Source organism: Pelmatolapia mariae, linkage group LG7 (genome assembly GCF_036321145.2).
Source record: "Pelmatolapia mariae isolate MD_Pm_ZW linkage group LG7, Pm_UMD_F_2, whole genome shotgun sequence".
NCBI lineage: Eukaryota > Metazoa > Chordata > Actinopteri > Cichliformes > Cichlidae > Pelmatolapia > Pelmatolapia mariae.
Window position 1 is genome coordinate 57,547,761 of NC_086233.1, and position 27,970 is coordinate 57,575,730.

The window sequence follows — 27,970 nt, forward strand, 5'->3', positions numbered from 1 at the left end:
TTCCGGGTGTCGGAGCACGTTGATGACGTGCACCGCCCCTCTCGCCCACGCTGTATTACCATAAAAGGAAGAGAACAGCTACAGCTACAACGTTTCTGCCTCCATCTCCACTTTATTTGGTTATATTTCCATTCCATGTGGCTTTCTTCAGTCCATGCAGACACAGAGAGTTATATCAGGCTACTTATGTCATAAAGAGGGGTTGTGAAAGCCAGCAGTTCATTTTTTTCATACATTCACCATATCTGTCTGAGAACTGTAATATAGCAGCTGTTTAAACTTAGCAATTAATTAGTTAGAACTATTTGTTAAAAGGAATTACACATGATAACAACATTTGGGTTGTCAGGTTTTGGGAAAATCACTCGTCTGACTGGGTTGTTCTCCACTCGTCACATTTTGTAAATGTAAATGTAAAACAAATGCTCAAAGTTATTGAATCAATAGAGCAGCTTTAAATTATATATTTTTAAGAATTCATTTATGTGAATTTTTAACATAAATGTTATGATTTTTGTCATTATTGCCTTTAAAAAAAGAAACTAGTTATTTTGATTAACTGTATAAGTGTATGCGTAAGTCTGATTAAGTAAGTAACACTCAAAGATAAATTGATCTTTTACTGTAATTATTTCTAATTTTTCAGCACTGATGAATGTCAGTAACTTACATAAGTATCCTATGTATGATGCAGGACAATGTTAAACATTTTTATGTGAATACTGTCCACTTGGGGAGGCTATTAAGCAATACAGTCCTTTATTATACTAAACTTGATCAAGACGGGAAGAAGGAACTAGTGTTTGTCTTCTACAGTTTGCATGTTGTTGTATTTATATGTTACGTGCTAGGGATTCCATTTGAAATGTTTGTGGATGTTAATTAAAATGTTTTGCATGTCAAACTCGGTTGTTCCACAGTGCCAGTTCAGCCAAAATATGTACTTCAGGTCATACATAGAAGAACAACAACTTAAATAATGTGTTACATTAAAATTTAAGCACCTCATAGTGAAGTGATTCATTTATTATGAACCAAGGAAAAAGTTCTCTCACTTTTTGGAAACAAGAGTGCATTCTGAATTTTGGTGTAAAAAATTTAAAAAATAATATAATTGCAAATTAATATGTTGACCTAAGGTCAGCACTACTGCTTTGTCTCTTGCAGTGGAACTCCACAGTTAAAAACACTAAAGGACGTGTACTGCATTTCTTATACCAGTCCTATGGGAAATCTCCTTTTACCAATACTGTCTAGCACTATTGTTCGGTGTCCTCTGTCGCCTTGGAGACAAGTTCGTCACCTTTGGTCCTTGTGCTCAGGTACACCTGTTAAGACTCTTATATTACCACAGCACCTTTGTTAATTTAGAAGAATATCCAGCATGGTGATTGGTATATATTTCCTATTGCCTGGATTTCTCTGTAAGGTCTCTTACATAATTTAGCTGCAGGAAATCTAAAACAGCACCAGGGTCCCAAAGAAAAAAGGCCTGGCCTAAAATCAACAACAGCTGAATAAACATTTGCTCCTTTCTTTTGTGGAAAATTATGCTGTCATTACTGGTGGACTTTCTGGAACCATAGTATGGAAATAACTTAGAAAGCTTAAACATAGCAAAACACTTTTAATGTTTTTTGAGACCTTATAAAAAGTTATTGTGTGTTGCGGCTGGAGTAAAACACATTTCCTGTAATTTCCTGCGCATTCTGCTCATTAATAACTGAAGTGACAGCAGACCTTCTGTTTCAAAAAACAGACTTAGATAAGCCACCAAAAAACAACAGTGTAGCTCATCATCAATGCACCATTATGTTTTCCACACAGGGCTTTGCTGCTGTTGTTTACCTGCACTGTGGTTCTCAGCAGCTGTCACTGTGGCCTAAGACTCTTTGTCTGTTGGCATAGGACTTTGGCAGGGGTTACAACAGTCCCACTGCAGTAGCTTTATAAAAATTTCATAGAGATAAAACTTTCCAGCTACCTCAGAAAGAACTCTCTATTGCATTTTTTTTAAATGCCCGTGTTTCTTATAACAAGCACAGCACTGGAAACAAAACAGGTGAATGCTGGACATCTTTAATGCACTATCTATGTGGGTTGATTTGCTGTTAGTCAACCGTTAATTATTAGTGTCTGATTTCTATGCTTAAAAGGTTCTACTGCCATAGTCCACTGAGACACAGTAGGTGAGAAATGGACAGCTATTTTCCTCCATTTTTCAGTCTCTCACATGCATTAGTAGAAAAGGTCTTTCAAAAGGTATTAATAATTTTCAGAATTGAATTTGTTTAGAGCAAAGACGAAACGCTTGTACATTCTTGCTTTTTATAGGAACAGTAAAAAACATCATTGAATCTAGTTTGCTGTGATGTTTAAAATGTAATAACAAGCAAGAGTAATTTAAAAAACAAAAACAAAAAACTTCTGTATTATCATAACCAGTTTATTCCTGTGCCATTGGCACAGCACATAACAGACTTATTAGCCCTTCTACTGTTCACATTCTGTGCCTTCAGTGTAAGGTTCAGGTCAATTTTGAAATGGGCCATGGATTCCCTTATAACATATATCTTGTTTGTTTTAAGGCTTTATCTTTCAAGGCACCCTATGTATAACCTCAGTTACTTATGTCCACCATTTATGATCACTACTATACTGTTTTACTATAACACTGTTTGGAGATTCCCCCATGATTCTTCAAAAACCTGCAGGTGCCTGTCTGTGCAGGAAGCTATAGGCAAATGTGGTGGGAACACCGCTGTACATTTAAAATTCAGTGTCAGTATAGTTTCACAGTTTCAAGATTCCCTAAAATCGCAACTGTCTTTGATTTCGACCAGTAGATACGGCTAAATAGATAACGGATCAAAGCCTACAAAAAATTGTACCTGTACAACAGTATAAAATGTAAAAATATTTTAATTTATGTGGACAAGGATAAGCGGAAGAGTATGGATGGATTTTTTAAAATAGAAAAAGCTACTTTCTAAATGTTTATTTTACCCAAGATGCTGGTCAGTCAGCAGCACACACCCCCTTTCCTCCCATCAGCCTTTGCAGCAGCTGCTCAGCGGGGCTAGCTGCTAAGCTAGTTCAGGTAATCTGTCAGCCTGCAGCTAAATCCACGTACACTGCTGGGCTTTACACTCTTCCGGAATACTCTCCTTTCATGGGTAACGTCAGATTTTATCATTATGAGACAAGGTGCCAAGGTCGTACGCAAACGGTAGTCGAGGTTTAGGGCAAAAGTGAGCGGTTAGCAGGGAAATATCAGCCACGTATTGTCTTAATGTTATCAGTCAATACTTGCTATCGCCCGTAATCACCGACATAAATGTTCAGCGGAACAAAACGACAGATGTGACAGCTGTTTATCCAAATTTATCAGTAGCTTCCTTTGCAGTCCTCATACTAACCTTTTTCCGACACTTGAATTGAGTTCTCAGAGCTTCTAGTAGACGTAACTTGATGGTACATTTGACAGCTAGCGCTAGCTTTATTTATGCGTAATTTTTAACGTTAGGCAGTAAGTATGATAATTAAAGTTTGACAGTCTCCGTTAATGTGGCTAAAAGATTAAAGACCTTTTTTCAATAATCTGCTGTCGTGTGTCTGAGCTTGTGGGAAATAATGTCCGTATACAAATATTTCACTGCGCTTAAGTTTAAAGCAACCAAGTGTCTTTTGGCTAGCTGCTCGGGGATAGCAAAAGTCTTTCAAGTTAAACCTTATCACACGCGTCAACCCTCAGTCAGTATAACGAAACGTGCAATTTAGGGAGGATTTGATTTTACATGTACATACACGCATAGACTGTGATGGCTTCTCTAGAAGCTAACTCTTTATATGTCGTCATGTGAACAGCCTTAGGATCAGCTCTGCATTTCCACGTTGTCACATGAATGAGGGACTGTGGTATGCTCCGTCGGGCATCCCAATAAATAAACCCTTTCATGTGGGATGTACTCTGGCCCAGATAGTCTAAGGAAGAATCTTCTTTCTTGTTTTTCCAGTCAGTCTTAGCAAATAAAAGTGCCAGGTCATTATCCAAAGTCCTTGCGCTAATTCTAAGATAGTCCCAGCGTACAAAGGGACCGGATTATGATCGTGGATTTGCACAGCGGAAAGCAACACCCATTACCGCTGTAAGGAAACCTGGGGCTTTCCATTTGGATGGATTTTCTCCCCCTTTGTCAGCTTTACTTGTCAGATCCAGAAATAAATATCTTCTAACAGAGACCTCTTTACTGGTGCTTCTTTTGCTCAGTGACACCCTGTCTCTTAAAAAGTTTGGCCAAATGTCTATTTTGCAAGTTTTATTAATCTAAAATTTCCCTAACAGCTGAAGAAGACCCTCTAATGTGATTTCAACTTGGCACTTGTGATCAAGGACAGACTCGCTGTCCATGCTGCCACAGTGGATATGCAGTGACTCTGCTGCTGAGAGAGGAATGACATTTGTCTCATTGTAATTCCTGGAGCTGCTTTGGGAACAGTTTGGGCTTGATTAAAAAAACCTAGAAAAAAACAAAGTTGCTGCTCAGAGCCAAGTTGGTCTTTTTTTTCCACAGCCTGCTCTTTTACACTTTCACTGCCTAGTGTGCAAACTGTTACGGCCCTTGGGGCCAACTGAGAAAAAGGGGACTCTAGCTGTAGTGGATTAGACTCTGCCGTGGAAAAGGGATGGACTAAGAGAGCAGGCCCACAGCAACACGCATCATGCTGCGGGTACACTAGGTTCCCTGTCTGAACCGCTTCTGTGTGGCACTTTTTTTTCCTCTTTTCCTGCAATCTCATTGATTTGGATGGTTGAGCACAAGGGCCACTTTGAAGGAGACCACCGGTGGCTGTGGTTTGGCCAGAGCTGTCAGACTTCTTGCCAGCTATTACTGATTTAGTACCCTTGTCCACTGCTACTGCTGCTGTAACCTCTTCACTGTGGTCTCCAACATGGTGAGTGGAGGCTGGAAGCATCACAGGAGTGGAACTGAACCATTAATACTGGTCTAGTTGGTTATTTTCCAACTTTTTTTTCTTCTTTATCTTTTCTATTGTAAATGATTGCATTCCAATTTTCTGGACCTTTTCCTCTGTACTGAAAAAAACTAAACTTCAGTCAAGGTCATTTTTTTTTTTAAAATTGAAAGCCTGGAAAGAATATCACTTCAGAGGAGGATGAAGCTGAGGAAACAGGTGACGGTGTGTGGAGGGGCCATATTCTGTGTGGCTGTGTTCTCACTTTATCTGATGTTGGATCGAGTCCAACATGACCCTGCACGGCGACAGAGCGGCGGGAACTTTCCACGGGTAAGAGTAATGACCCTTTCTGCAGCTTTTATTATAGCACATTTGTCCTGATTTTATTTTACTGTTTTTTTCCAGTGATATACTACGAGCCTTAAGTCATGATAAGAAACATTCCTGCTTCTAAGGCCCGACTGCTAATTAGTCTAAATATCTTTCACCCTGTTTTTTTTTTATTTACATAGAAATGGACACCTCCAATCATGCGTTTGTTATAATATAGTTATTTACTGGTTGATATATTTTAAGTGTCCTACACTCCTTTGTTGACTTTCCTAAATCATCTGCTTTTTACTCTTAAAGCTATAACTTGACTACACTAATAGAGCAGAAGAATGCTAGTTTGATCTCTTGTGTTAATCCATATTTTTGTGTCTGTTTTTAGAGCCAAATTTCAGTCCTGCAGAACAGGATTGAGCAGCTGGAGCAGCTCCTGGAGGAAAACCATCAAATCATCAGCCACATAAAGGATTCTGTGATGGAGCTCACAGACACAGGAGCTGTCTCTCCCAGTGGCCACCTGCCATTCAGAAGTGCCAACGGTTCCTGGGTCCTACCCTTCGATGGTCGTCCCACTTTCCTTGCTGTTAAGCCGCAGGATTGTCAGTTTGCTGTAGGCAACAGAGATCAACCAGACGTCCAGGTTGGCCAGGCCTTTTGTGTTGTTGTAGCTACTGTAAAAAACAAAAACAAAAAAAACTTTAAGAATATTTTCGGGGTCTTACCAGTGAGCGATAATTGTTTTATTTTAGATGCTGGATGTGTACTCCCTCCTCAAATTTGACAACCCTGATGGTGGTGTATGGAAGCAGGGCTTTGACATCACTTACGAACCTAATGAGTGGGATAACGAACCACTGCAAGTATTTGTGGTCCCTCATTCGCACAATGATCCAGGTGAGTTACTTAAACTTTGCTGAACATGTCCGAGCACTTCTTTAAAAGTTGGCTGCATCAGATTGTTTTTTGTGAGACAGTCTAAAAGACGTCTGAGCGGTTTGTTTCAATAGTTTGGTACTTTAGGACTTAACTGAGTGGGAGGCTAGTTTGTAGGGATGCAAAATTCATTCAATATTGGATTCATTTGTTCTCATTATTATTAGCATAATTCTGACATGATTGACGGCTTAGCAACAAACAATGGAATTAGGAAGATATTGCCAATGGAAAACTGGAACAATTTATAGATGGGATTGGCTGAGATTATATTTTAGACTGACATTTCCATTAAGTTTGTTTACCCGCCTGTGCCACATGCTTGATAACTTGACAGTTATTGATATGTTGACAGGCCAGAAAGACCTGCAAATTTTGTCCATCAGCAGTGGGAATAGGTTTCATTCTGCATTATTTAAAACTTTGCTGAAAAGTTATAAACATGTGTTGTATGCAGCTAGACTGGTGATTTAGTAACAGAAATAATCTCAGCTCTTATTGAAGAGACATGAAAGCAGATCTTATCTGAATTCTCTTAAAGCAGAGAACTGATATTAAGAGTTTAAAATGGGGTTTGCGAAGGTTTTGATGACTGAATGCCAATTTAGAGAGCGAGTAAAAGGCACACAAACACTTGAAGCTGTTTAAGCTTCACAAATGAACTTTGAACAGTTTTGTAAGAGTCAGATTGGGATTTTTTCTACAGTTATCCTTTTTCACATGGAACACACAGCAAGGAGTAGACTTCAAACACATTTGCACAACGGGGAATATTGTGCTTCACTTGGTGAGGGAGCTTCCTGTAGCGAGAATGCAGGAGGCAGCGCATGATTTTCTTGGAAGTTGTCATTTTGTGCTAGGTTAAAGCTTTTTAAAAATTATTATGGACGTGTTCTTTTTGAAACCAGGAATATATAAAAAGAAGGTTTAGTCTGCTGTGATGACTAGGACGGAAAAGTTGAATTTGAAGGGAGTCACGGTATGAAATGAGCTGTGGATTAATTAAATTAAAAGTAGTGGAGAAAGTAGGAAGGAAGGCAGTGCACTCTTTCGCTGCGCTCGAGGTGAACCAGCGGATAGGGTCCTGCACTTTGCAAAATCCAGAGTTTAAAGTAAGAATGTGAAAGAAAGGGTACAACAGTGTTCGTTTGCTTTCCACAACACTAAATGTGTTTATTTTTCAACACTCTGTCTATTGCTTATTTATGGAAATTAGTGTATACTGAATAGAATAGTACCTAATTTGCAAAATGACATTTCAGAAAAATTGTAATACAACCAAATAACTGCTCTAATGTCAGTAGATAAATGGAGAATTTTCATAGTGATATCTGCTGTTTGAAATACTAGTTCCTAGTAAAAATGTATGAAATTTTACAATGCGTAGCTTTAAAGGTCATTGTTTTGATCATATTCCACTCACACACTCCACATATGCCAGGCTTTACAGTTTTATGCCTCTCCATATTTTAAAGGTTCATATATCATCCAGGGTCTATGTTAGCGAGCATTTCCTCTCTAAAATGTTATGTTCGTGTTGAAAAGTGACAGTGCTTTTTTCCAATACTTTCTGATTTATGAGCTTCATTTCAGATAACCTCTTTAAAAAAGCCTTTTACATGTAAAAGGCTTTTAAATTGTAATATGTGATCAAAATTATTACACAGATGTGTAATGAATCAGTACTGAAGTATTGAAACTGACTGTTTCCAATATTTACATTTCTCTTCTCTTCTGTATGCAAATTGGCACGTAGCTTGATAGGTAATGTCTCATTCGCATAGTTAGACATAGAAATTTCAGAAAACCTTTCATGCAAAAAAACGATTGTCTTAATGTAAGCCGTCAACTAGGGAAGTTTCTGTTCACCTCTAATGCATTTCTTCTGATTCTGCATATTTCCCACATGATGTGGAACTTTAGTCACTATAAAATGTATTAGATTACAACATGTAAAATAGATATCCTAGAGGAGCTTTGTGAGCTGCAGTATACTATTGCACATTTAAAATGCAAAGAGAGTGCTTTTTAGTCACTTTTCTTAGAAACCACTTTACTAAAAAGGTTGTAGAGGGGAACAGCTCTAGTTGAATAAAACATAAGTTTTATTTTTGATCCGTGACACTCCAGCACTGAGACTCTTTGCGTGCGCTTTCTTCACGGCTTTGTATCAGCTCTGTTTGGATAAGCGCGGGTAGGAGTGAATTATTTCACAGTGTAATTTGTATGAATGTTTGCCAGTGGCTGTGCAGATTGTTCAGATTTGTCCTCTTGTGTTGTTAGGTTGGGTCAAGACTTTTGACAAGTATTTCACAGACCAGACGCAACATATTTTAAACAACATGGTGGTGAAGCTGGCTGAGGATCCTCGCAGGAAGTTCATCTGGTCTGAGATTTCATTCTTCTCCAAGTGGTGGGAGACTGCAGATGTACACAAACAGGAGGCAATGCGCAAGTTAGTCATAGCTTTGTGAAGCACACAGCTTTGCCTTTTATTTTTACTCAAAAACAGAGAAGTCAATGAGATTTCTTTGATGTAGACTGGCCCTAAGTACAATATGTTAGAAATCTTAATGTTGTGAAATCTTAAAAATAGCTCATTATCTCCTTAATGTGACTCTCCTTCTTTAGGGCTGGATTATCCTCACCTTGCTGTCTTAATCCTTTCTTTTTAACAGACTGATCCTCGGAGGACAGCTAGAGATTGTGACAGGAGGCTGGGTGATGACGGATGAAGCCAATGCTCATTACTTTGCCATGATAGACCAACTCATTGAAGGGCATCAGTGGCTGGAGAGTAATCTAGGTAAACAGTCCTTCAAGACATTTTATTATTATTCAGCGGATATCATTTATATTCAGAGTAATGTTGAGGTAAAGTTCAAAAAGTGTCATACTGTCTCTGAAATTTAAGGGCTTTTGCCTTCATTCTAGTAAAAATTTAAAATTATATCACTCCTCACACTGCTTAGTATTGAAATCCTAGCTCATCATCCTACATGCAGCAGATGTAGCCTCTAACTCAGTGGGTGCTCAGATGCTTTGTGCTACTTTCACTGCATCCCACTGAGAAGAGTGATTTCCTAAAAGATGTATTCCTCTTTTATCCAAGCATAAACCTGAAATACTTTGCTTCCTGCTTGCTGTCATAGGTATAACTCCTTGCAGCGGGTGGGCTGTAGACCCGTTTGGTCACAGTGCTACTATGCCCTATCTACTGAAGAGGGCCAACCTGACCAGCATGCTCATCCAGAGGATCCACTACTCCATTAAAAAACATTTTGCCTCTACCCGAAATCTGGAGTTTATGTGGAGGCAGGCCTGGGGTGAGTGGACCATAACAGCTGATGTCATCTGATTCATGTGCTTATCTTTGTTAAGCTCATTGCCGAATGAGTCATGGCACTCGCTATGGCATTTGAAAGAGGAATTTTTGGAAGGACAACCAGTGGAAAATGGCCTCAGAAGAGCTGCCGTCATTATTTTTTTTTGATTAAACTGGATGTCTGCCAAAGATTTACTGTTCATTAGATTTTAATTTGAAAATCAGATATGCCAGATAATATCAATTTGTTACTGTCACTATTTAGGGAGATTTGCTCTGTAATTAAATACTGTCCAGTGTTTAACCAGTGCTAGGTTTTGAAAATTAAACCGATAGCAGTTCTAGAAGCTCTGGTATGTCTGTGATCATCTTTGCTCAGAGCAAAATGTGCTCTTTCTGTCAGTGTTTCTCATGCTAGTGCTTTGTTGTCCTTACTTTGCCACTCTAACAGACATGGGGTCAAACACAGACATCTTTTGCCACATGATGCCCTTTTATAGCTACGATGTACCTCACACCTGTGGACCTGATCCAAAGATCTGCTGCCAGTTTGACTTCAAGAGGTTACCAGGTGGAAGGATAAATTGTCCCTGGAAAGTGCCACCAAAAACTATTGTGGAAGCCAACGTGGCAGAGAGGTAAGTCTTCACTTTGTGGATGCTCACCGTGGAGCAAAAGATTTCATGCTTAATTTTTTTCTGTGTTAGACCTGTAGACCAGACAAGTGATGTATTAGCAGAATAATCAACAATGAACATGCTGTTATTTAATGGCTCAGTATACAAATGGACAGAGATTTGCAGAATATATGAGTGGGTCATGACCATATATGGGCAGTAACACGTTACTGTAATCTGATTACTTTTTTCAAGTAATGAGTAAAGTAAGGGATTACTGTTGCAAAAAAGTAATTGGATTACTTTTACTTTCCCATAAGCACACTGCATTACTGCATTACTAAACTGTGGTTTTTGTTTGTGAGAGTGTCTCATGACAATGACGTTCAAGCGTGCGACGTCCGTGGCAGCAACAGTATTGACATTACTTTAAGTTTGAAGTTTGATAAATGTAAAACAAATTTCTTCAAGTCAAACACTGTTGCATATAATTTAACTTTTGTTTGATGCAATGTGCATAAAGTAAAAAGATTAAAACTGATAAAACAATTTTCGAAAAGAGACTTTTTCATTTGATTCAATTTTATATGATGGATTATGTAGAAAAAATAGAATTGGGCTGAAAGGTCCATTGCTTTATTACATATTCAGGTTGTGTTTCATGTTTTTAAAAAGTAGCTAAGTAATAAGTAACTAATTAGACGTAATCAGTAATTAGTAACTAATTACTATTTTCAAGTAACTTGACCAACGCTGGTCATGACAGCTGTAAATTACAGCTCTAACATACTCTGCTCAGTATATTGTTCTGACCTTCACATAAAAAAAATTGGAGTAGACTAAAATGCTTGGTTTTTGCATGTTATGCAAAAAACACTCACTTTTGTTTAGAGTATAATATGTAACTTTTGACATTGTGCTGCTTTTCAGCCCAGCAACACACAGCCCAGGTTGTTTCGCTGTTGTTGCAACTCTATTTTCTTTAATGGTCCCTTTAAAAATAAACTCAGCTTGAAGTTGTGCCAGTAACAATAGTCAGAGAGGTTGGATGAACAGAGGGAACCAGACATGGGGCTAGATTTACTAAGCTGTACAAAAAGCGCAGAGAACAGTGAAAAGTTTTAAACAAACTTTAAAAACCAGTCATTTCAGTAATGAGCAAAACAGTCCATGTGATGCGGCACGGAATAAAAAGCAGGCTAAAGTCCAGTTAAAAAATTTTTTTTTAAATTTTAAAACCTCTAATTAACATGTTAAAACAGATTTAATTCCTTTTAATTATTGTTGTTTAGTAAATATGGATAAATATTCATTTGTAGCACATTTGTAAACGATTGAAACTGGGTTTACAACTCATTCAATCACAATCCACACAGCATTATCACAACAGGTTAAAGATAGATATCCAATGGGGCAGATTTCACTGGCTGACTGGCCCTGGTCACAGCTGGGATCCTCAATCTGCGTCTTTGGCTGGCGTTTATCGTGCTTCGTCACATATGTTTCTCTCAGGGAACAGCTGGGCAGTTCAGACCAAGGAATGACAGCGGAATGAGAGTTCATATGTTATGACACATTAGGGCAAAATCTTAGGTCAGAAATTGAGTTGGACCAGGTGTGGCCTTGGAAGTGCTGATAGCTGTTTGCTGGATGAGTCCTGATAGGTCAGAAAACAGAGTCATCCAGAGATTAATAAAAAGAAAAAAAAACAACCCCAAAACATTTTTTGTACACACACTGTATTAACTATATAAATCTAAAAACTGACCACCCGAATCTATAGAGGAACATACCATTATTGACTGCCTGAACCTGACTAACTAGGCATAAATGAAATGACTGCAGCTTTGCCATCTCAGTTAAAAGAAGCACTTATTCATTTATTGATTAAAGTTAAAGGAGAGAACGTGACAGACAGACAGCTCTTACATTAAATACTAGTGCAATTAGAAATAATCATCCTGCCTGAGTTATTTAAATAAGTTCCTCTTCAAATCTTTCAGCCTGACAGGAACAAAAAATCCATATGCAATAAGGCAAGGAGTAAAAATTATTGTCCATGCTGTGTCTGTTGCTCCTTTCGGTCTCCACCTTTAGCAAATCTGGGACATGGAGTACTGATGCTCTTGCAGTAACATTAAGCAGCCTTTCAAGGACCTAAAGATTTTTTTCAGAGAGGTGTTTCTGTGGAGAATACCTCCAGGGGTAATTTGATCATCGTTCCTCTTTCCTCTTTCCAAGGTCATAGTGATTTCCTAGAAAAGTGTCTAATGCAAAGCATAGCAGCTTGGATGCCAAGAAATATGTCCTAAGTGTCCCCTCTGCCTCCTTTTTTCTCAATCAGGGCACAGCTCCTCCTGGATCAGTACCGTAAAAAATCGAAACTCTACCGCAGTAAGGTGCTCCTTGTTCCTCTGGGGGATGACTTCCGCTACGATAAAGCCCTTGAGTGGGATCAGCAGTATATCAACTACCAGAAGCTGTTTGACTACATGAATTCTCACCCTGAGATGCATGTACAAGTGAGAAATTTATTTGTCAACTGTCACAAATCTTATGGCGAAATATTTTTTTCCTTCCCTCCTGTGTTTCATCTTCTTCTTCCATCTCAGTGTGTAGTGTACCAAGTAGTTCAGCATTCAACCTTTCTCATGGTAATGAATCATGCAGTGGTATTTTAACTCGCTGACAGAACAAAGAATCTGTCACAACTTGATGTCTGGTGCAGAAGATGTCATGTAAGATGAAAGGCACATGCCTAATGATGAAAGGCTTTTTATTTCTTGTGTTCAGATGTGTTTGAAAGCGTCCATTTTTTTTAAAAAGTACATGTCAATCGGCTCCTCAGGCACAATTTGGGACTCTCACAGACTACTTCAGCGCCGTATACAAAACAAACGGCGTGGCCCAGGGATCCAGGCCGGCAGGCTACCCGGTGCTCAGTGGAGATTTCTTTGCTTACGCAGACCGTGAAGACCACTACTGGACTGGTTATTTTACCTCCCGACCCTTTTACAAGAGTATGGACCGCGTCATAGAGTCCCATCTCAGGTAAGACAGATTTAATCACTAATATTGCTGACTTCAGATTTGGGGATGTGTTGGTTATCCTCTACTGGTTATTTGGACAAATTTTGGAAAGGACTATTTTGCTTTGCAAAAAAATTAAGGTGTGGCATCCAGTGTAAAGGGACCTACCTGTGTCTTTAACTTCTGCTATACAAATTAACCTGCAGAACAAAATGCAGCATAAAATGTTTTTGGCCAAGTTCTGTATCGAGAATGTCAGTTGCCACTTGCACACAGTCAAAAAAAAAAAAATATTGGTCCTTTTGCTCTCTAACCAATCACTGTACCTATTCACTAAACCAGCAAAAACTTAAAGTCCAACTGGAAATTTTTGAGATGAATCAGTAGAGATCGTATAGTTTGGCCACTGCTGTAGTCAAATAATGTGAACGCACCTTTAGCTGACTAAAGGTACTTTAAAGGTCTCCCTCGTGATAACTATATGTCACTGTCCTTCAGGGGGGCAGAGATCCTCTACAGCTTGGCGGTTGCAAATGCTAGGCATGCGGGCATGGAAGGGCGTTACCCGGTTTCGGATTATTCCCTGCTAGTGGATGCCAGGCGCTCGGTCGGCCTCTTCCAGCATCACGACGCCATAACTGGCACAGCAAAAGAAAATGTTGTCATCGACTACGGCACCAAGTAAGAAACGAAGGGAGTTAGGACGATTACCATCTCGCTTTTAATCTTAAGTCTCTTGTGACTGGCCTGTTCGATACAAATGTGTTGCAAATAAGAAGGTGTCTCCTTTAAGTGCAGCACTTTACCATTCATTCTTTCTCATCCTACCTAGATTACTGCGGTCACTTATTGGTCTGAAGAGAGTGATCATAAATGCTGCTCATTTCCTGGTGATGAAGAACAAAGAGTTTTATCGCTTTTACCAGACGGAGCCTTTTCTGGAGACTGTAACTGCAAACTTCACCTACAAAAAACAAACGGACCTGCATATTTGTGTGTTCTTGAATATTCACTGTGCTTTCTGTGTTATATTTTCCTTCTACAGGATGACAGGCGTGCTACTCAAGACTCTATGCCTCAGCGCACTTTAATCGAGGTGGACCCTGCAGGACCAAGGTATTATCTGCATCATCTTGCATCTTTCATCCCCCCTGCACAGCCTCCCGCCTTCTCTTTCACCTACTCCTACACCATCCTGTGCTCATAATTGCTTTTTCCTTTTTTTTTTTCTTTTTTTCCCTCCCCATCAGGTACCTGGTTATGTTCAACCCAGTTGAGCGAGAGAGGCTATGTGCGGTGACCGTGTTGGTTAACACAGTCAGGGTTCGGGTGCTTACTGAGGATGGACAGACGCTTCCCGTACAGCTGAGTGCTCAGTGGAGCTCTGCGAGTCAGATGAGTGCAGAGGTGTTTGAGGTAAGGCACTGACTTCATTAGTATGCTGGTTTCTGCATAGCGATATTGGCATATCAGTAGCACAGTAGTACACAGTGAATCTGTAGAGCCAAAGAACAGACTCACAACACAATACGAAGTCATTATGCTCAACTGAAAAGAGAATAGCTATAAAGACATTGAAAAGCTGCCAAATTAAATCCGATTACTATCTGATAACGTACAGGAGGTGGACATTTGTGCATTTAAAGTGGTAATATTTTGCTTTTATGTGAGTATAAGTCTTATACAATAGATTTTACAGTGTTAGACAAGTTTAATTCTCTGTGTGTTTACTGTAACTTGGCCAGCGGATGAAACTCCACGAGATAATAACTACATACATGAGTAAAAACAAAAAGCAAATTTTAAATGCCACGTTTTTGCACACGCCGTCGTCTTTGTGACACAAAATGCTGAGTCATTGAATTGGGGCAGCTGTAGCTCATTTGGTAGACTCATGAGGTTGGTGGTTTGTGCAGCTTTGCTCACTGTGTTTGTGTCTTGAAGAAGAAATTAAGTTGCTTTAGAGAAAAGCCAAGAGGATGTATGTATGTAATGTATATGGAGTGTGTTTTAAAAGCACTTAATCTTCTAAAGAAAAGTTTTACTTCTTTTTCTCTATTTACCGAACGTAGGACAGATGTTCTTTTTCAGCTATTGAAAATTACATAAAAAATAAACTGCCTCAAATCATCTATTAAATCTTAAGTTAATTGAATTTTAATGGGTTTTTTTTCCCAAAAAATGCTTTCCATCAACAGAGGCTAATAAATTTTCATTTTAAGCACTTTAGTCAACACAGTCTCTCATAAGATTTTAATTATAGCGCTGTTGCTGATATGTAAATGCTTTTAAGTTTTAATGAATGCCTTGTGGTCATCGTTTGCATTCCTGTGTAACACGAAGAACGAAGCCAGTATTTTAAAACACAAGCTGTTTGTGTTTTATTTTTGTTCAAAATTAAAACTTTTCTCAATCCCTGATCCAGGCAACATTCATGGTTCGTCTCCCGCCTCTCGCTCTGGCTGTTTTCCATCTGTATGACTCTCCGGACTCACCCATGACACTACGTTCGGACACTCTGCTCAGGCTATCCGGTCGGGGTGTTGCCGCCCGAGCTGTGGACCCACTTCCTGTCCGCTCTCAGCAAGCCGACTCTCAGACTTTCTACATCAGCAGTCAGTCTCTAACGCTAGGCTTCTCTGGAACCACCGGCCTGCTGGAGGTTTGTATTTCCTCTCCTGTTACTTCTGTTTGACTTTGTATCTGTTAAAGTTTCACTGATCTGTTTCATCTTTGATCTGGTGGAGGAAAAGGCCGTGAGTTTGATTTGTAAACAAATCCTTCCCGTTTGATCAAAGTGAACATGCTATGTCTTGTTGTTGCGGAGAGAAGCTTTAATCTCTTCTCTAATTGTTTTTTTCCCCTTCTGCTCACTCTCTGTTTTCATCTGCAGAGTATCAAACGCAAGGATGATCCTCAGGAAGTGAAGGTTCAGATGCAGTTCATGGTGTACGGCACTCGTCCCTCTAAAGACAAGAGTGGCGCTTACCTCTTTCTGCCAGATGGAAAAGCAAAGGTATTTACTTGACTCTGTCACATGTTTACTTGTCTCTCTAAAGCCTTTGATCGAGACTCCCCTGTGTATACTGTCACAGTGTCGTCCCAGGGAGCTCGGGGCAGGAATTCAGGCAGACTGGGTACTGCTTCATTTTTTGCTTGATTTAAAGACAGTAAGAACTTAGTTGCTGTACTGTATCTGCAACCCCAATTCCAAAGCAGAATACAACAATTTGCAAATCTCATAAACCTATAATTTATTCACAATAGTACATAGAATATATATATATCAGATGTTTAAAGTGAGACATTTTACTCTTTCGTAAGAGATATTGGCCTATTTTCAATTAAATAGGCCAGCTACAGGCTTCAAAACAGTTGGGCCATGTTTACTGTTGTGTAGCCTCCCCTGTATAAATGTCTGGGAACTAGAGGTGACCAGTTTCTGCACACTTGGGAGATAAATGTTGTCCCACTCTAGCTTCTCAGCAGTCCTGGGTCTTCTTTATGTTATTTTTTTATTTCATGATGGACTAAAACTTTTCAGCTGGTGAAAGGCTTGGATTTTCAGTTGTGGAGATGTGGACAAGGCTTTTATTTTCATTGCACAAAATGACCAGAGTGCAAACTGCCTCCAGGGCAAAAACAACTGCATAATTCTAACACAACTTCATGTCTTTGCAAGCATCTGCAGAGACAACATGCTAACACAATGCTAGACAAGAGCACAGAGTGATATTTAAGTTGAGTGAATGCTGACCCCAGCCCAGCAGCCAGAGTGTTAGGGTTAGAGGTTAGGGCAGTCAGGTGGTTGCCTCCGTTCCTGTATGCTCATGTTTCTGCAGCACAAACACTGTGGCGATCACTTTGAAGCCTCTTTGTGCTGGTTTTCGACTTTGCTTTGTGTTGTCAGCTTTGTCTTCATATGTAAACACTAAAAGAAAGATCTTAAGTGTGTCCTCATCAGGATTAGTGTGTGTGTGTGTGTGTGTGTGTGTGGTCTGTAGATTTATGCTGTTAACTGGCAACCGTGACAATGCATTCAAGGTAATTTTATGGAATAACGAGAAAGTAATTTAACAAGTAGTGTAACAAATACCTTCTCTGGCAAGGAATCAAATAAAGAATGTGATACATTGTTTGAGTAACAACCCAACACTGTGCATGATAAAACTTGAACCTGTATTTGTGGATGGCACAGTGTTCAGAGAGCGCGATTTCTGGAAGTGTTTCTGAGCTCATACTGAATGACTGAATCGTGCCTGTTTTTAATGCAGTGCTGCCTGAGGGCCTGAAGATCACACAAATCCAGTATTGGTTGTTGGCTTTGTCGCTTGCGCACAGAGATTTCTCTATATTCTCTGAGTCTTTAGATGATATTATTTAGTATAGATGAGGAAAAGTTCAAAGTCTGCAATTTTACATTGAGGAACATTTTGAAATCGCACTGTTTCACCTTCCTTTTGCTCTTTCAGCCTTACCACCAGAAAGAGCCACCTGTGGTGCGAGTTGTTGAGGGGCCTCTTTTCTCTGAGGTGGTGGCACACTACCAGCACTTTCAACAAACCATCCGCATCTACAATGTGCCAGGTAGTAACTACTCAAAACTGCTTGGTGGATTGAGCTCAAATTGGCTTTGCCCAGGCTTTTTATGTTTAAAGACACCAGATGGTAGAATACAACAACAGCCAATATGTTTAACAAAATGACAATTTAGAATTTAATGAGATTTTTTTTTTTTTTGGAGTCTGTTGACTTTCTTTTTTTGAAGCGTGAGGAAGCTGATATGATTTAGTCTTGTTTTTAGTGAACATTTCCATCTTCCTCTGACTTGTTTCGCATTTTCAGGGGTGGATGGTTTATCAATAGACATCACCACCATGGTGGACATTAGAGATCAGACCAATAAGGAGCTGGCCATGCGACTGGTCACTGACATCCAGAGTGGAGAGGTCTTCTACACAGACCTCAATGGCTTCCAGGTCAGTAGCATCATGAGTAAAGGAGAAATAACAACTTGTATTCAGATTTATTTGAACTGTTGCGTCTGTTTTCTATTAGATGCAGCCTCGCCGACACTACCTGAAGCTGCCCTTGCAAGCCAACTTCTATCCCATGTCCAGCCAGGTGTACATCCAGGATGGCAACTACCGCCTCACGCTGCACACGGCTCAGGCTCTGGGTGTCAGCAGCCTGGAGAGTGGTTTGTATCCTGTTACATTTTATTCAATAATGTGCCATTTTTCTTCATTTAATCTTTTAATGGAAGTTATCTTTGAAACGTGTGGTATTTTTCTTTGTTTACTGTGCATTAGGACTCAAGCACTTAGCTCTCCCTCTTCTCCCTTAAGAGGTTCTCAGAGAGTGAAACCGTTTAAATCCGCACGTTTGTGTGCCGAGCTAATCCTTTTATCATCATTAGTAATGTTTCTAAATGACAGATAGCTCAAAGTGTTTGCATCTATTGACTCAAGTCTGAAAGTTCAATACGTGAGCTTTGCATTCAAGCTGTTGTCTCTGGTCCGCTCTCCCTTCAGGCCAGCTCGAAGTGATTATGGACCGACGACTGATGCAGGATGATAATCGTGGGCTGGGTCAGGGCTTGAAAGACAACAAGAAGACGGCCAATCGTTTCCGGCTGCTGCTGGAGAGGAGATCCGCCAGTAACAAGGTCTGTACGATGACAGCAGCGGTGGTCTTTCCAGCACACCACAGCTGGCTCAAGGAACTGAAAGACTGTGCAAGGTTGTCGGGTGCAGTGTGTGATTTGTTCTCCGTCTGTGCTATCTGTTAACACCTTTCCTCATATTGTTTTCCAGTACTCATTACCAGCCCATCTGTCTTTTTGCTATCCTCTCCACTCTCTAATTTTGTTTCCCTTCTCTTCTTCTTTTTTTCCCCCCTCACTCCATTACCTTCAGCACGATGGCTTCTTTGCCAAACTCTCGTCCTTGTTACGTTCTTTTCTCTCTCCATTACTGAGTGACCGAGTTCAAGAGGTAAAGCTGTATCTTTAGTTATGGCTCATAGCTCCAGTTTTTTTTCACCCTTCCTTCCACCTCATAGTTGTAGCCAAACCAGTTCATCTTTATGACAGCCCGACTGAAAGAAACAAATGATATCATTTATCAAGTAAATGAATGCACATTGGCAGAGAATGGAAGGCATCGGTTGCAGTTTTATCATCGGGCTCTCCATCTAACCTGCCGATCATACGGGGGCGAAGTGTTGCCAGAGACGATGCATGTGATTTAAATGTTCACATCATAAAGTTGTGATTAGCACCGTGTCTGTCTGGACTAGAATTAGAAATACGCCTCCTGCTCGGACAGAGTAATTAGAGCCCGTCCCTCATGTAGTGGCACAAGAGCATCTCTAGAGGTGACTCAAGATGCTGTAATAGTTCTGCGGTCATTTATCACAACTGTTTTAAAATCTGACTTTGCCCTCCTGCAGATGACTGACAGTGCAACAACCAGCTTCCCATCTGTACTCAGTCACATGACCAATGCCATGCTGAACCATGAGGTGCTGGCCTTACCCGTTCTGCCCAAAAGACGCGGCATCCCTCCTCTACAAACCTTTGCTCCCCTCAAGTCCATCTTCCCCTGCGACCTCCACCTGGTGAACCTCCGCAGCATCCAGAGCCAGGTATAAAGACACATTTAAAAAAAACAAACACGATTTTCACAAAGTGGAAACTTTATTTTAGACATTTCATACTTTGATTCGTTTTTCGTGTGTTTGCATATGAGCAGCAGGACCCCCAGTCTCCCTCTCCATACACCGCTTTGATTCTTCACCGTCTCGCGTTGGACTGCAACTTCGAGGCTCAGAACCTCGGATTCAACTGCACCACCACTCAGGGACAGGTCAGGGTTGAAACTCACACGGAGGATAAAACTACTCTACATTTTTGCGTGATAAGAGGTTTATTTTGTAGCATATTTAAGTTCAGCTGCATTGTTATTTCTGGCATGTGTAACTTTTTTTTATCCTGCCTAATGACATTTAAAAAGAAGTAATTTTGACTCGACTGCCAAAGCATCTGTTGATTAAAGTAGTCCTTGCGACAGAATCCACGCTGATTGTGAGTACACTGACAATGATCAAAAAAAATTTTTTTTGGCAGCGCTTTTTACTGCTGATAATTAGTCAATTTATTGATGAGCCTCCTGTAGATTTTTCAGTTCATCTTGTGCTGTGTTGCTTTTGCTTAAAAGAAGTCTCCTGTTGTCTGTATTTTTCTCTGAAGCTCTCCTCCTTTTTCTCCCTGTCCAGCTGAGCGTGTCGGCTCTGTTCAAGAACCTGGACCTACAGCTGCTTCAGCCCATGTCACTAACTCTGATGCACTCCGGCACGCCTCTGGCCAACAACACCACCATTACCCTCGATCCCATGGAGATCTCTGCCTTCAAGCTGAAGCTGCGATAAGAACATTGCCGATCGAAAGAAACCCTCTAAGACTCCTCGGACCAACAACCATCTCCCACGCCGAGCATGGGCTGGCAACGGAGGGGTCTGGGACTCTGTTTTTTTGTTTTTGTTTGTTTTTTTTTTAAAAGTAGAACCACAAACACTACAGCACGGAGAGGTAGGGTCCACTGTAACAGGACTGACTGCACAGCAGGGGGCAGGCGATAGCCGTTACTGCAGACGGCTCAAAGAGCAGCAGAACCCGGGTGAACTTTTAGCTGTTCCAAAATGACAAAGACGGCCAGAATCACTCATCAGATTCAGCCGGGTGTCTGTTCAGTGTCGATGGTCGAAAAATGAAGGGTTCTCCTTTGCAAGGAGTTTCTTTTTCTATCTCTGCTCCATCCTGCACTGAACTACTGAATGTAAATATTCAAAATGACAACAAAAAAAGAGCCCGGGACGCGTGCCACATCAGAGTGCAATTTGCAAAGCTTTATTTAGAAAATGGGTTCTTAATTTTTTTTTTTTTTTCCCCACGTATGCAGTGAAGAAGAAACAGATCAGTGTTTTGATTTTGAACCCTTATAAAGTTGACTGCCATTTTTTTTCTCCTTTTTGACAGTCTCAGTTGCAGCAAAGAGAATGTTAGGTCTTTTTTCTTTTTCTCATATCTCAACTCACCAGGAGACAGGAGCTGCAAATCGTTACGCTGCCCGATTCCCACTTTGGTCACTATGTGATAACCGTGCAATCATTAATCATACTGGGTGACTGTTTACCTGTCCACTGTTTCCCCTTGTAGATAGGAGACTTTCTTTTTCCTCTTCCTGAGCTTCCTCTTCGCGGATGAAAAATGTGTGGAAAGACTGTGAATTTCAAGCTCCTGGTCGTTCCTGTGCTCGTACTTCACTGTTGAGAGTTTGGGCTGTACCATACTGTATGCAGTAGAAGATTAGACAAAGACTATACCTCATATATACCATGCAGCAGATATATTGGTACCTGTGTGTCTGTGGAGTATGTTTATGTGAATATATGAAGGTCTGTTTTTTTTTCTTTTTTAAATGGGAGCGTTTTTGAGGTGTACACTTTCAGGGACCATCCATAATACTGTTGGTTATCATTAGTTAATGTGGGTGTCTGTCGAGCAGTTCCTCATTTAACTGAAGGAAAATAATTCACATTGACGGGAAATATCAGAAATTAAGTGGTCAGTTCATCCGAATTATAAAAGCAAACACTTTTATTTTTTTATACTTCTAGTGGTGTGCAAACTCTTGAAGGATGTTCTTTTGATTTGCACCTTATATGAAGAAAAAAAACACAACTCCAAACGATCAATCAACTGAGGCTTTGGGGGTATAATAATATGTGGCCATGCAGGTTGTTTTGAGAAATCTGTTCAGGGCTTCTATTACGTTACTTTCATTATGGCAAGGCTGTAAAACTATCATCACCATTTCCAGAGCCCAAGGTGACTTAGTTTTATTGCACTTTTCTGTTTTGTGCATTGCTCTGTCCAGATTCCCAGAAATATTACATTCATTAAGACTTCGAACTGTAGCAGATAGTGCTTTAAAAAGCTAAGTAGAAAAGAATGTTTCTCAATTTTATTTTATTTTGTTTCGTCTAATCATGGATGGCACAGTGACTATTACGCTCCAAAATGTCACTCAGATTTCTGCCACACCACCCCATTACAGCTATTTTAATTTGATTTTTTTTTTACCCCCCCATTGACTGCTGCTTTAAAATTGCTGCTGCAATCTTGCCGCGGAAACAAAAGAGCACGGCTGATTTAGAGTATGAATGTAAGACCTTCTCAGCTGCGAAACGCTAAAACTAAATTGTGGATCGAGGCTCGGGAACGCCCCCGAAAACAAAGGGGGGGAAAACATTTGCTTTGTTTTGTTATGATTGCTCGGTTTGGTTTCATTATTTCCTAAAAACTTGTTGTCAGCATACTGAGCAGAAAACAGGAAGCCATAAACATGTAGCATATGTTGTATTAAAATGGGTCTGGGAGCAGAATTTCATTGACATTTAAGAGAGATCTCCAAAGCTCGACTCTTAATGCAAACACTGCCTGCATAGCTACGTACCACTGAAGTCCAGTTATGCCTTTGGTCTAATTTGGGTGAACTGATCCCCCTCCAATCCCCAAAACATCAAGTCTGTTTCTTCAGATGAGCTGCACTTCTTTTTATTTGATCTCCACAGTGTTTCTTACCCCAAAGCTGTCTCCAGCCTTTCCTACCCTTATCTGCTCTTTCACAGCATCCATAGATGATGTCATCAGTGTCCAAAGCTTAGGACAGACATCTCGTAGCCCCCCACCTGTGTCTTAGCCTCACCATGTCGCGTCACTTTACCCCGTCTCCATATTCACTTTTCTTTCCTTTTTTTTTTCCTCCATGGGAGGTCTGCTGCTTTTCGCTGCTCCTGCCACAATTCAATACTTTCTGCTCTGGCTCTCACGGTGAGCGCCGCAGAACCCTTCTCTCCCCTCCAGCTGTGGTTAACATTTCTGTCAGAGCAGATTTCACTTCATCTCGCATCGCACTTTCTCCCCGGTGTCTTATAACCTTGTCATAAACTTCTCCCCTGCTGTTTCGATGTGCGTCTGACTTTCTGTGTAAACGTCTTTTTCTTTTTTCTCTCCTCTCTTGTAGCACTGTTTTTGTTTGTTCAGAGGTAATGTATGAAAGTCTCTACTTGCATTTGTTATTCACGGGGGATTAACGCTGCAGAAGAACAAAAAGAGATGGGACGCGAATAAAGATGAAAACACAAAGTTAGCCTTTTGTAAAGGCCTCTCTTTATCTTCAAATACTTCCACCCCCCCTCCCCCCAACTGTTTAATTCATTAATTAATATCTGGATAATTAACATGCTGCTCCTAAATAGAGTAAGTGATGATCAGCAGGGGGCAACATTGAGTCGGTGTAAATGTCTGTGGATGCTGTCAGTCAGAGAAGTGCATCGGCATATCAACCCTCTTAGACTGTCCAATGCTTCACTTGTCAGCAGTCGGTCTCCTGTTCGGCATATCTGTCAAGGCGAGCATTAAAGTTCACACTTCAGCTCACATGTAGTTAAAAGCAGCAGGAAGTTTTCCCATGTTTACCACTTTGAGGTGAAGGTGTTGATGGTATGGGTGACAGCAGCGAGCAGGAGTCGAACATGAAATGCTTCTTTGCTGCTGCTACATAAAAATGGATCACGAATCTGGAAAAATGGTGCCTCTCCTCCCATTTTGGGGGGGGGGGGGACGAGGGGGATATGACGGGTGACTTTATGATGTTCAGCACCAGCATAGATAACATGACCTGCTGGAATAATGAGGCCCTGAGTCCAGAGCATCCTATTGTGAAATCAACTAATGAGGAGCTGATTCGTGAGTCCCGTTTTAATTAACGGAATGTGTATTGTTGCCAAGTCTAGTTAGTAGACAGCATTGTCGCAGTACATGGCAGCTAATTACTACAAGCTATAAAGGGCAAGGTGTGGGGGGAAAAAGGACAAACAAAATACCCACTCCTACACACGTGTAATGGCGGTGTGACTGATGGAGACAAAAGGCTTTCAAATTCATCCACTTTTTCCAAAAGGTAAAAAAAAATAATCTACAAAACAATTTGCACACGCGATTGGTTTGGATTTAAAATGCAAAACATGACATGCAGGGAGTGCTGAATTGTGCGGCGAGTTCTCCCGGCAGATCTAATTATGGGCCACAAAATGAATGTACCTTCACCCATGAACCCAGTTACCTGCACCTCTGTAGAGGGAGGAGGGGGGGGGGGGAAGCTGCTAATGAACAAAGCTGCTGCCACCGCCCGCCTGGTGTTTTCCCCCATGCATACAAACCTCCATTTATATTAATTTAAACTTTAAGGGGCCCGCTACGCTGAAGCTTGAGGGAACAGTTTCTTGAAGGCGTTCTTGGCAGCTTTGCTCACTGCTGCAACTGGATGGCAGGCAGGAAAAAAGAAGGCTGGCACTCTGTTAAAGCTCAACGCCAGGAGTGAAGGAAACGCAGCGGCAACACTGATATATGACCATGAAGAAGCGAGGAACCATCTGCTCTCTGTGGGGTGTGTGTGTGTGGTGGTGGTGGGGGTTGTGTGTCAGGGGCTGAATTTAAGATGCATTAAAAAAACTATAAAAGTTTTCAACCCTGGCAGTAAAAACACAGACCTGCTTCACAACAGCCAAACTTTTTTTTTTTTTTTAATTAATCCAGCATGAAATTGATCTCAACACATAACATCCGTCATCAGTTAAATAATAAAAAAAAAGGATTAAAAATAAAAACAAACATAGAAAATTGAATCATTATCTTCTGATTTTTTTTTTAAGCACTAGCCATTCTGGTCTTTTGGATCCAAAGGCTCTGATTTGGCCACGTAGCTGCAAGTCTACGTCGTTATAGAGAGAATATAAAGCATGAATTTGTCCTTTTATGTTTGGTGTTCACAGCAGAAAGGGAGGAAGCTTCACTTTGATGAAGATGTTCTGGAAGAGAAGCCCCAAAATCAATATAAAGCACACTCTGTGGGGAAAATGAAGAGAGAATTATCTTGTTTCTCACCCGCAGTAACCAAGTGGTACAATGCTTCACAAGGTCAGCCAAGCAGCTTTTGGGCTGAGTGGTTAATGTCATTAAAAAACAGTGCTGCTTCACTGTAATTCGGCACATTTCTGTGTGACTGATGTACCATCTCTGGTGTCTGCGCTGCAGTGGAAATTCCCACTGAGGCTTGATTGAAAACGGAGCATCCTCCACAGTTTCCTGCTTATCAAACAACCTGCGGGGATGTTTTATTATGCTGTCCCAGCGCGCTGCAGAAATCCTCAATTTAAAGTTTTTCTTAGCATTAATGAACAGCGAGTCAACTTTATAACCCCTGGCCTGCAATCTGTCAGGTCTCTGATGAAAGATAACAACAGCAATATATTAGAAGTCCACCTGAAGTAGAGGCCAGATGTTTGTATTTGAGACAAATTAGATATGCCTTAGATAAAGTAATGGAGTAAAGGGCCACTCCACACATTTCTACACACTGCTTGGCACATGTGCTTCTCAGCCTCTGAATAAGGCCTTTACTTCTGGAGGTGCTTTGCTAAGCCTGAATAAATTAACTACTGTGATTCCATCAAGATTACTCCGAGTTCTGATTAGTTTTTATGCTAGGGGGCGCTGTTTTTTTCTCCCCCTCAAGAACCATGCATTACCAAGTGCAGATATATAGTTTGAAATTTACAGATATTCAGTTGGACACTAGTATTCATCAATTTGGGGTCTTGACCTACAAATGCAATCAAAAAGTTTGCAACTTTGTCTATAAAAAGCAAAAACCATACCCAACTTGAATTTGAGCTCCCCTTCAAGGTCAGCTTGACCTTCTCGAGTGCTTCCAGCACTCCCACTATTTTTTTTCTTAAGTCACTCCCTGGAGCTGCCCTTTTCATCACGTGTCTCGGCAGACTCATCGCGACCTCAAATGCCTCGAGTAAACAACTTCCCTCTCAAACTGACCAGGATGTCATCCCCAGTGATGAGAGCTGGGTTACAAACTACAACCCAAAACACCAGAATGCACTTTTCAGTGGAAGTGCCCAAAGGCGCTGCATCAAGCCACGAACACAAACACGAGCACAGGAACACTTCCCTGGTGGTGTGGACTGTGATTTTGTCACCCTTGTCACTGTAATGCTATAATATCCTGAGGCATCAGAGAGAAAATATTCCAATAAAAGCCAAAATATTCTAATCTTCCTTGTTTGCCTTTGCACGCCTGCAGCATATGGCCACAGGATAATTTTGAGTTTGTACTCTTCTGCAAAATAACAATTCTAATTAAAGCGCCATCTTTTTTTTTTTTTTTTTTTAATAAGTGGAGGAGATACAGCAACTGTCACAGACGCACAGGCGGTCAGAAGGAGAATTCTAGTGGCTGATCAAAAATAGCAGTCGTGCTGAATGCACTGCATTGTTGCCAAATTTAAATAAGGTACGTTTATTTATTCTAGGTGGAGTTGCACAACGTCATGGTCGTGCCTCTTCAAAACTCAGGATATCTTGGTCTCTGCTGCTTAATATTAGACCATTCTGTCTCTAACCCTCTCCTGTTAGGTATCCAAGCTTTGGGGCGTGGCAATACTCATTTTCTGGAAAGCACTCTGAGAAATATTTCCAAAGTAAATTAGTTGCATAACACATTTAAATGGCTTATCAATACAACTGACATCAATCAAATAAAAGATAAAATACATGAAAATACACATGAAGCATGTAGCAAATAAATACATGAAAAAAATGATTGGCTCTTTTGCGTTTGGATGGGGTGCCGATGGGACAGTAAGGCCTGCGCTTTGTGTTTTTCTGAACCTGTGCGATTCTGCTTCACGAATCAGCTCCGTGCAGTCAGACCTGTCGTCGTGTCAGACACCACAACAGCAGATGCAGCTTCAGCTAGATTGAGCTCTGCGTCTTAATAAAAGCTGTTCTCTCGCTGTGACCGTCCACTTCCTCGCTGTCTGATTCAGACTCGTAGGCAATCATGTCCTCATCCGCCCACACAGTGGGGATTCCCTTGTAGCATATCCTTGCCTTTCTCTCCCGTCCCTGCCGGAAGCCAAAACCAAAGCCCACCCGCACCCCCTTCGTCTCTGAAAATCCAGAGGGCAATTTGGTCCTCCAGGCAGAAGCGCCACCTGAGCGTAACTGCAGCAAGAAGAAGACCCCGACGAAGGCAGCCAGGATGAAGGCACAGCTGAGAAGGGCCACGACGGCAGGGAGTTGAGTGGACGGAGCTACAATGAGCCCTGGGGATTCCTCAGCTACTTTGCTGTTGTGGTCTGCTGCTGCTGGACTCGCACCTTCTGGCTGCGCTCCGTCACCCTGGAGTCCTCCAGTTAGAGGGGATTTTCGCTGGACTTGATTCTGGTGCAAACAGGAGGTGAAGACCAGATGGCTGTGAGGAGGGCAGGACAGGCAATCTGCAGGCCCGGTGCCAGAGCAAGTGAGACAGGCAGGATTGCAGGGCAGGCAGGCCTGGACGGAGGACAAATCCACCCAGTTCTCCAGAGAGAGGTTGAGGAGCTGCTGCCCCGACGTGAAGCCCGGCGGACACAACTTCACACAACCCTGCAGGAAGAGGGAGAAGCCAGGGCTGCACTCTGGATGGAGAGGGGCAGATTAATGAGTTAAGAGGGCGTTTATGTCATAAACACAATGAAAATAAGACCTACAAATGATTTCTTAACTTTGAACCACATACTGTCAAACACTGCTTAAAAAATAGATATATATATATTTGTGTATTATTATCAC

The 27,970-nt window shown here is 41.0% G+C and overlaps 2 protein-coding genes across 6 annotated transcripts in view; one reads left to right on the forward strand and one right to left on the reverse strand.

Moving 5' to 3' along the window:
• The first annotated feature begins 3,061 nt into the window (after nucleotides 1-3,061).
• Nucleotides 3,062-23,429, forward strand: man2a2 (mannosidase, alpha, class 2A, member 2). Of its 2 annotated transcripts, XM_063479948.1 has the most exons (24): nucleotides 3,062-3,176; nucleotides 4,346-5,310; nucleotides 5,693-5,950; nucleotides 6,060-6,204; nucleotides 8,527-8,698; nucleotides 8,922-9,049; nucleotides 9,396-9,569; nucleotides 10,020-10,206; nucleotides 12,530-12,707; nucleotides 13,034-13,236; nucleotides 13,714-13,896; nucleotides 14,048-14,162; nucleotides 14,261-14,331; nucleotides 14,466-14,631; nucleotides 15,641-15,877; nucleotides 16,109-16,231; nucleotides 17,688-17,802; nucleotides 18,061-18,194; nucleotides 18,274-18,415; nucleotides 18,750-18,883; nucleotides 19,134-19,211; nucleotides 19,669-19,863; nucleotides 19,971-20,084; nucleotides 20,494-23,429. In XM_063479948.1, the coding sequence occupies exons 2-24, from the start codon at nucleotides 5,179-5,181 to the stop codon at nucleotides 20,644-20,646; spliced, it is 3,537 nt and encodes a 1,178-aa protein (XP_063336018.1). In that variant the 5' UTR covers nucleotides 3,062-3,176; nucleotides 4,346-5,178; the 3' UTR covers nucleotides 20,647-23,429. The 2 variants fall into 2 exon arrangements, with proteins under 2 accessions (XP_063336018.1, XP_063336019.1); XM_063479949.1 differs by lacking the exon at nucleotides 19,134-19,211.
• furinb (furin (paired basic amino acid cleaving enzyme) b) overlaps nucleotides 23,276-27,970 on the reverse strand; it is a 92,232-nt gene continuing 87,537 nt past the window's right edge. For all 4 annotated transcript variants that reach the window (XM_063479950.1, XM_063479953.1, XM_063479952.1 and 1 more), the window contains exon 16: nucleotides 23,276-27,816. In XM_063479950.1, the coding sequence (XP_063336020.1) occupies nucleotides 27,110-27,816 (707 nt within the window). In that variant the 3' untranslated portion in view covers nucleotides 23,276-27,109. The remainder of the gene's footprint in view (nucleotides 27,817-27,970) is intronic.

What these genes read in the sequence shown, in the direction of transcription:
- man2a2 (XM_063479948.1), top strand. Translation starts at nt 5,179, where the DNA reads ATGAAGCTGAGGAAACAGGTGACGGTGTGTGGAGGGGCCATATTCTGT. An exon ending in GAAGCCAACGTGGCAGAGAG is followed by an intron (nt 10,207 to 12,529) that starts GTAAGTCTTCAC and finishes TTTCTCAATCAG; the next exon opens with GGCACAGCTCCTCCTGGATC. An exon ending in GGAGATCCGCCAGTAACAAG is followed by an intron (nt 18,884 to 19,133) that starts GTCTGTACGATG and finishes CATTACCTTCAG; the next exon opens with CACGATGGCTTCTTTGCCAA.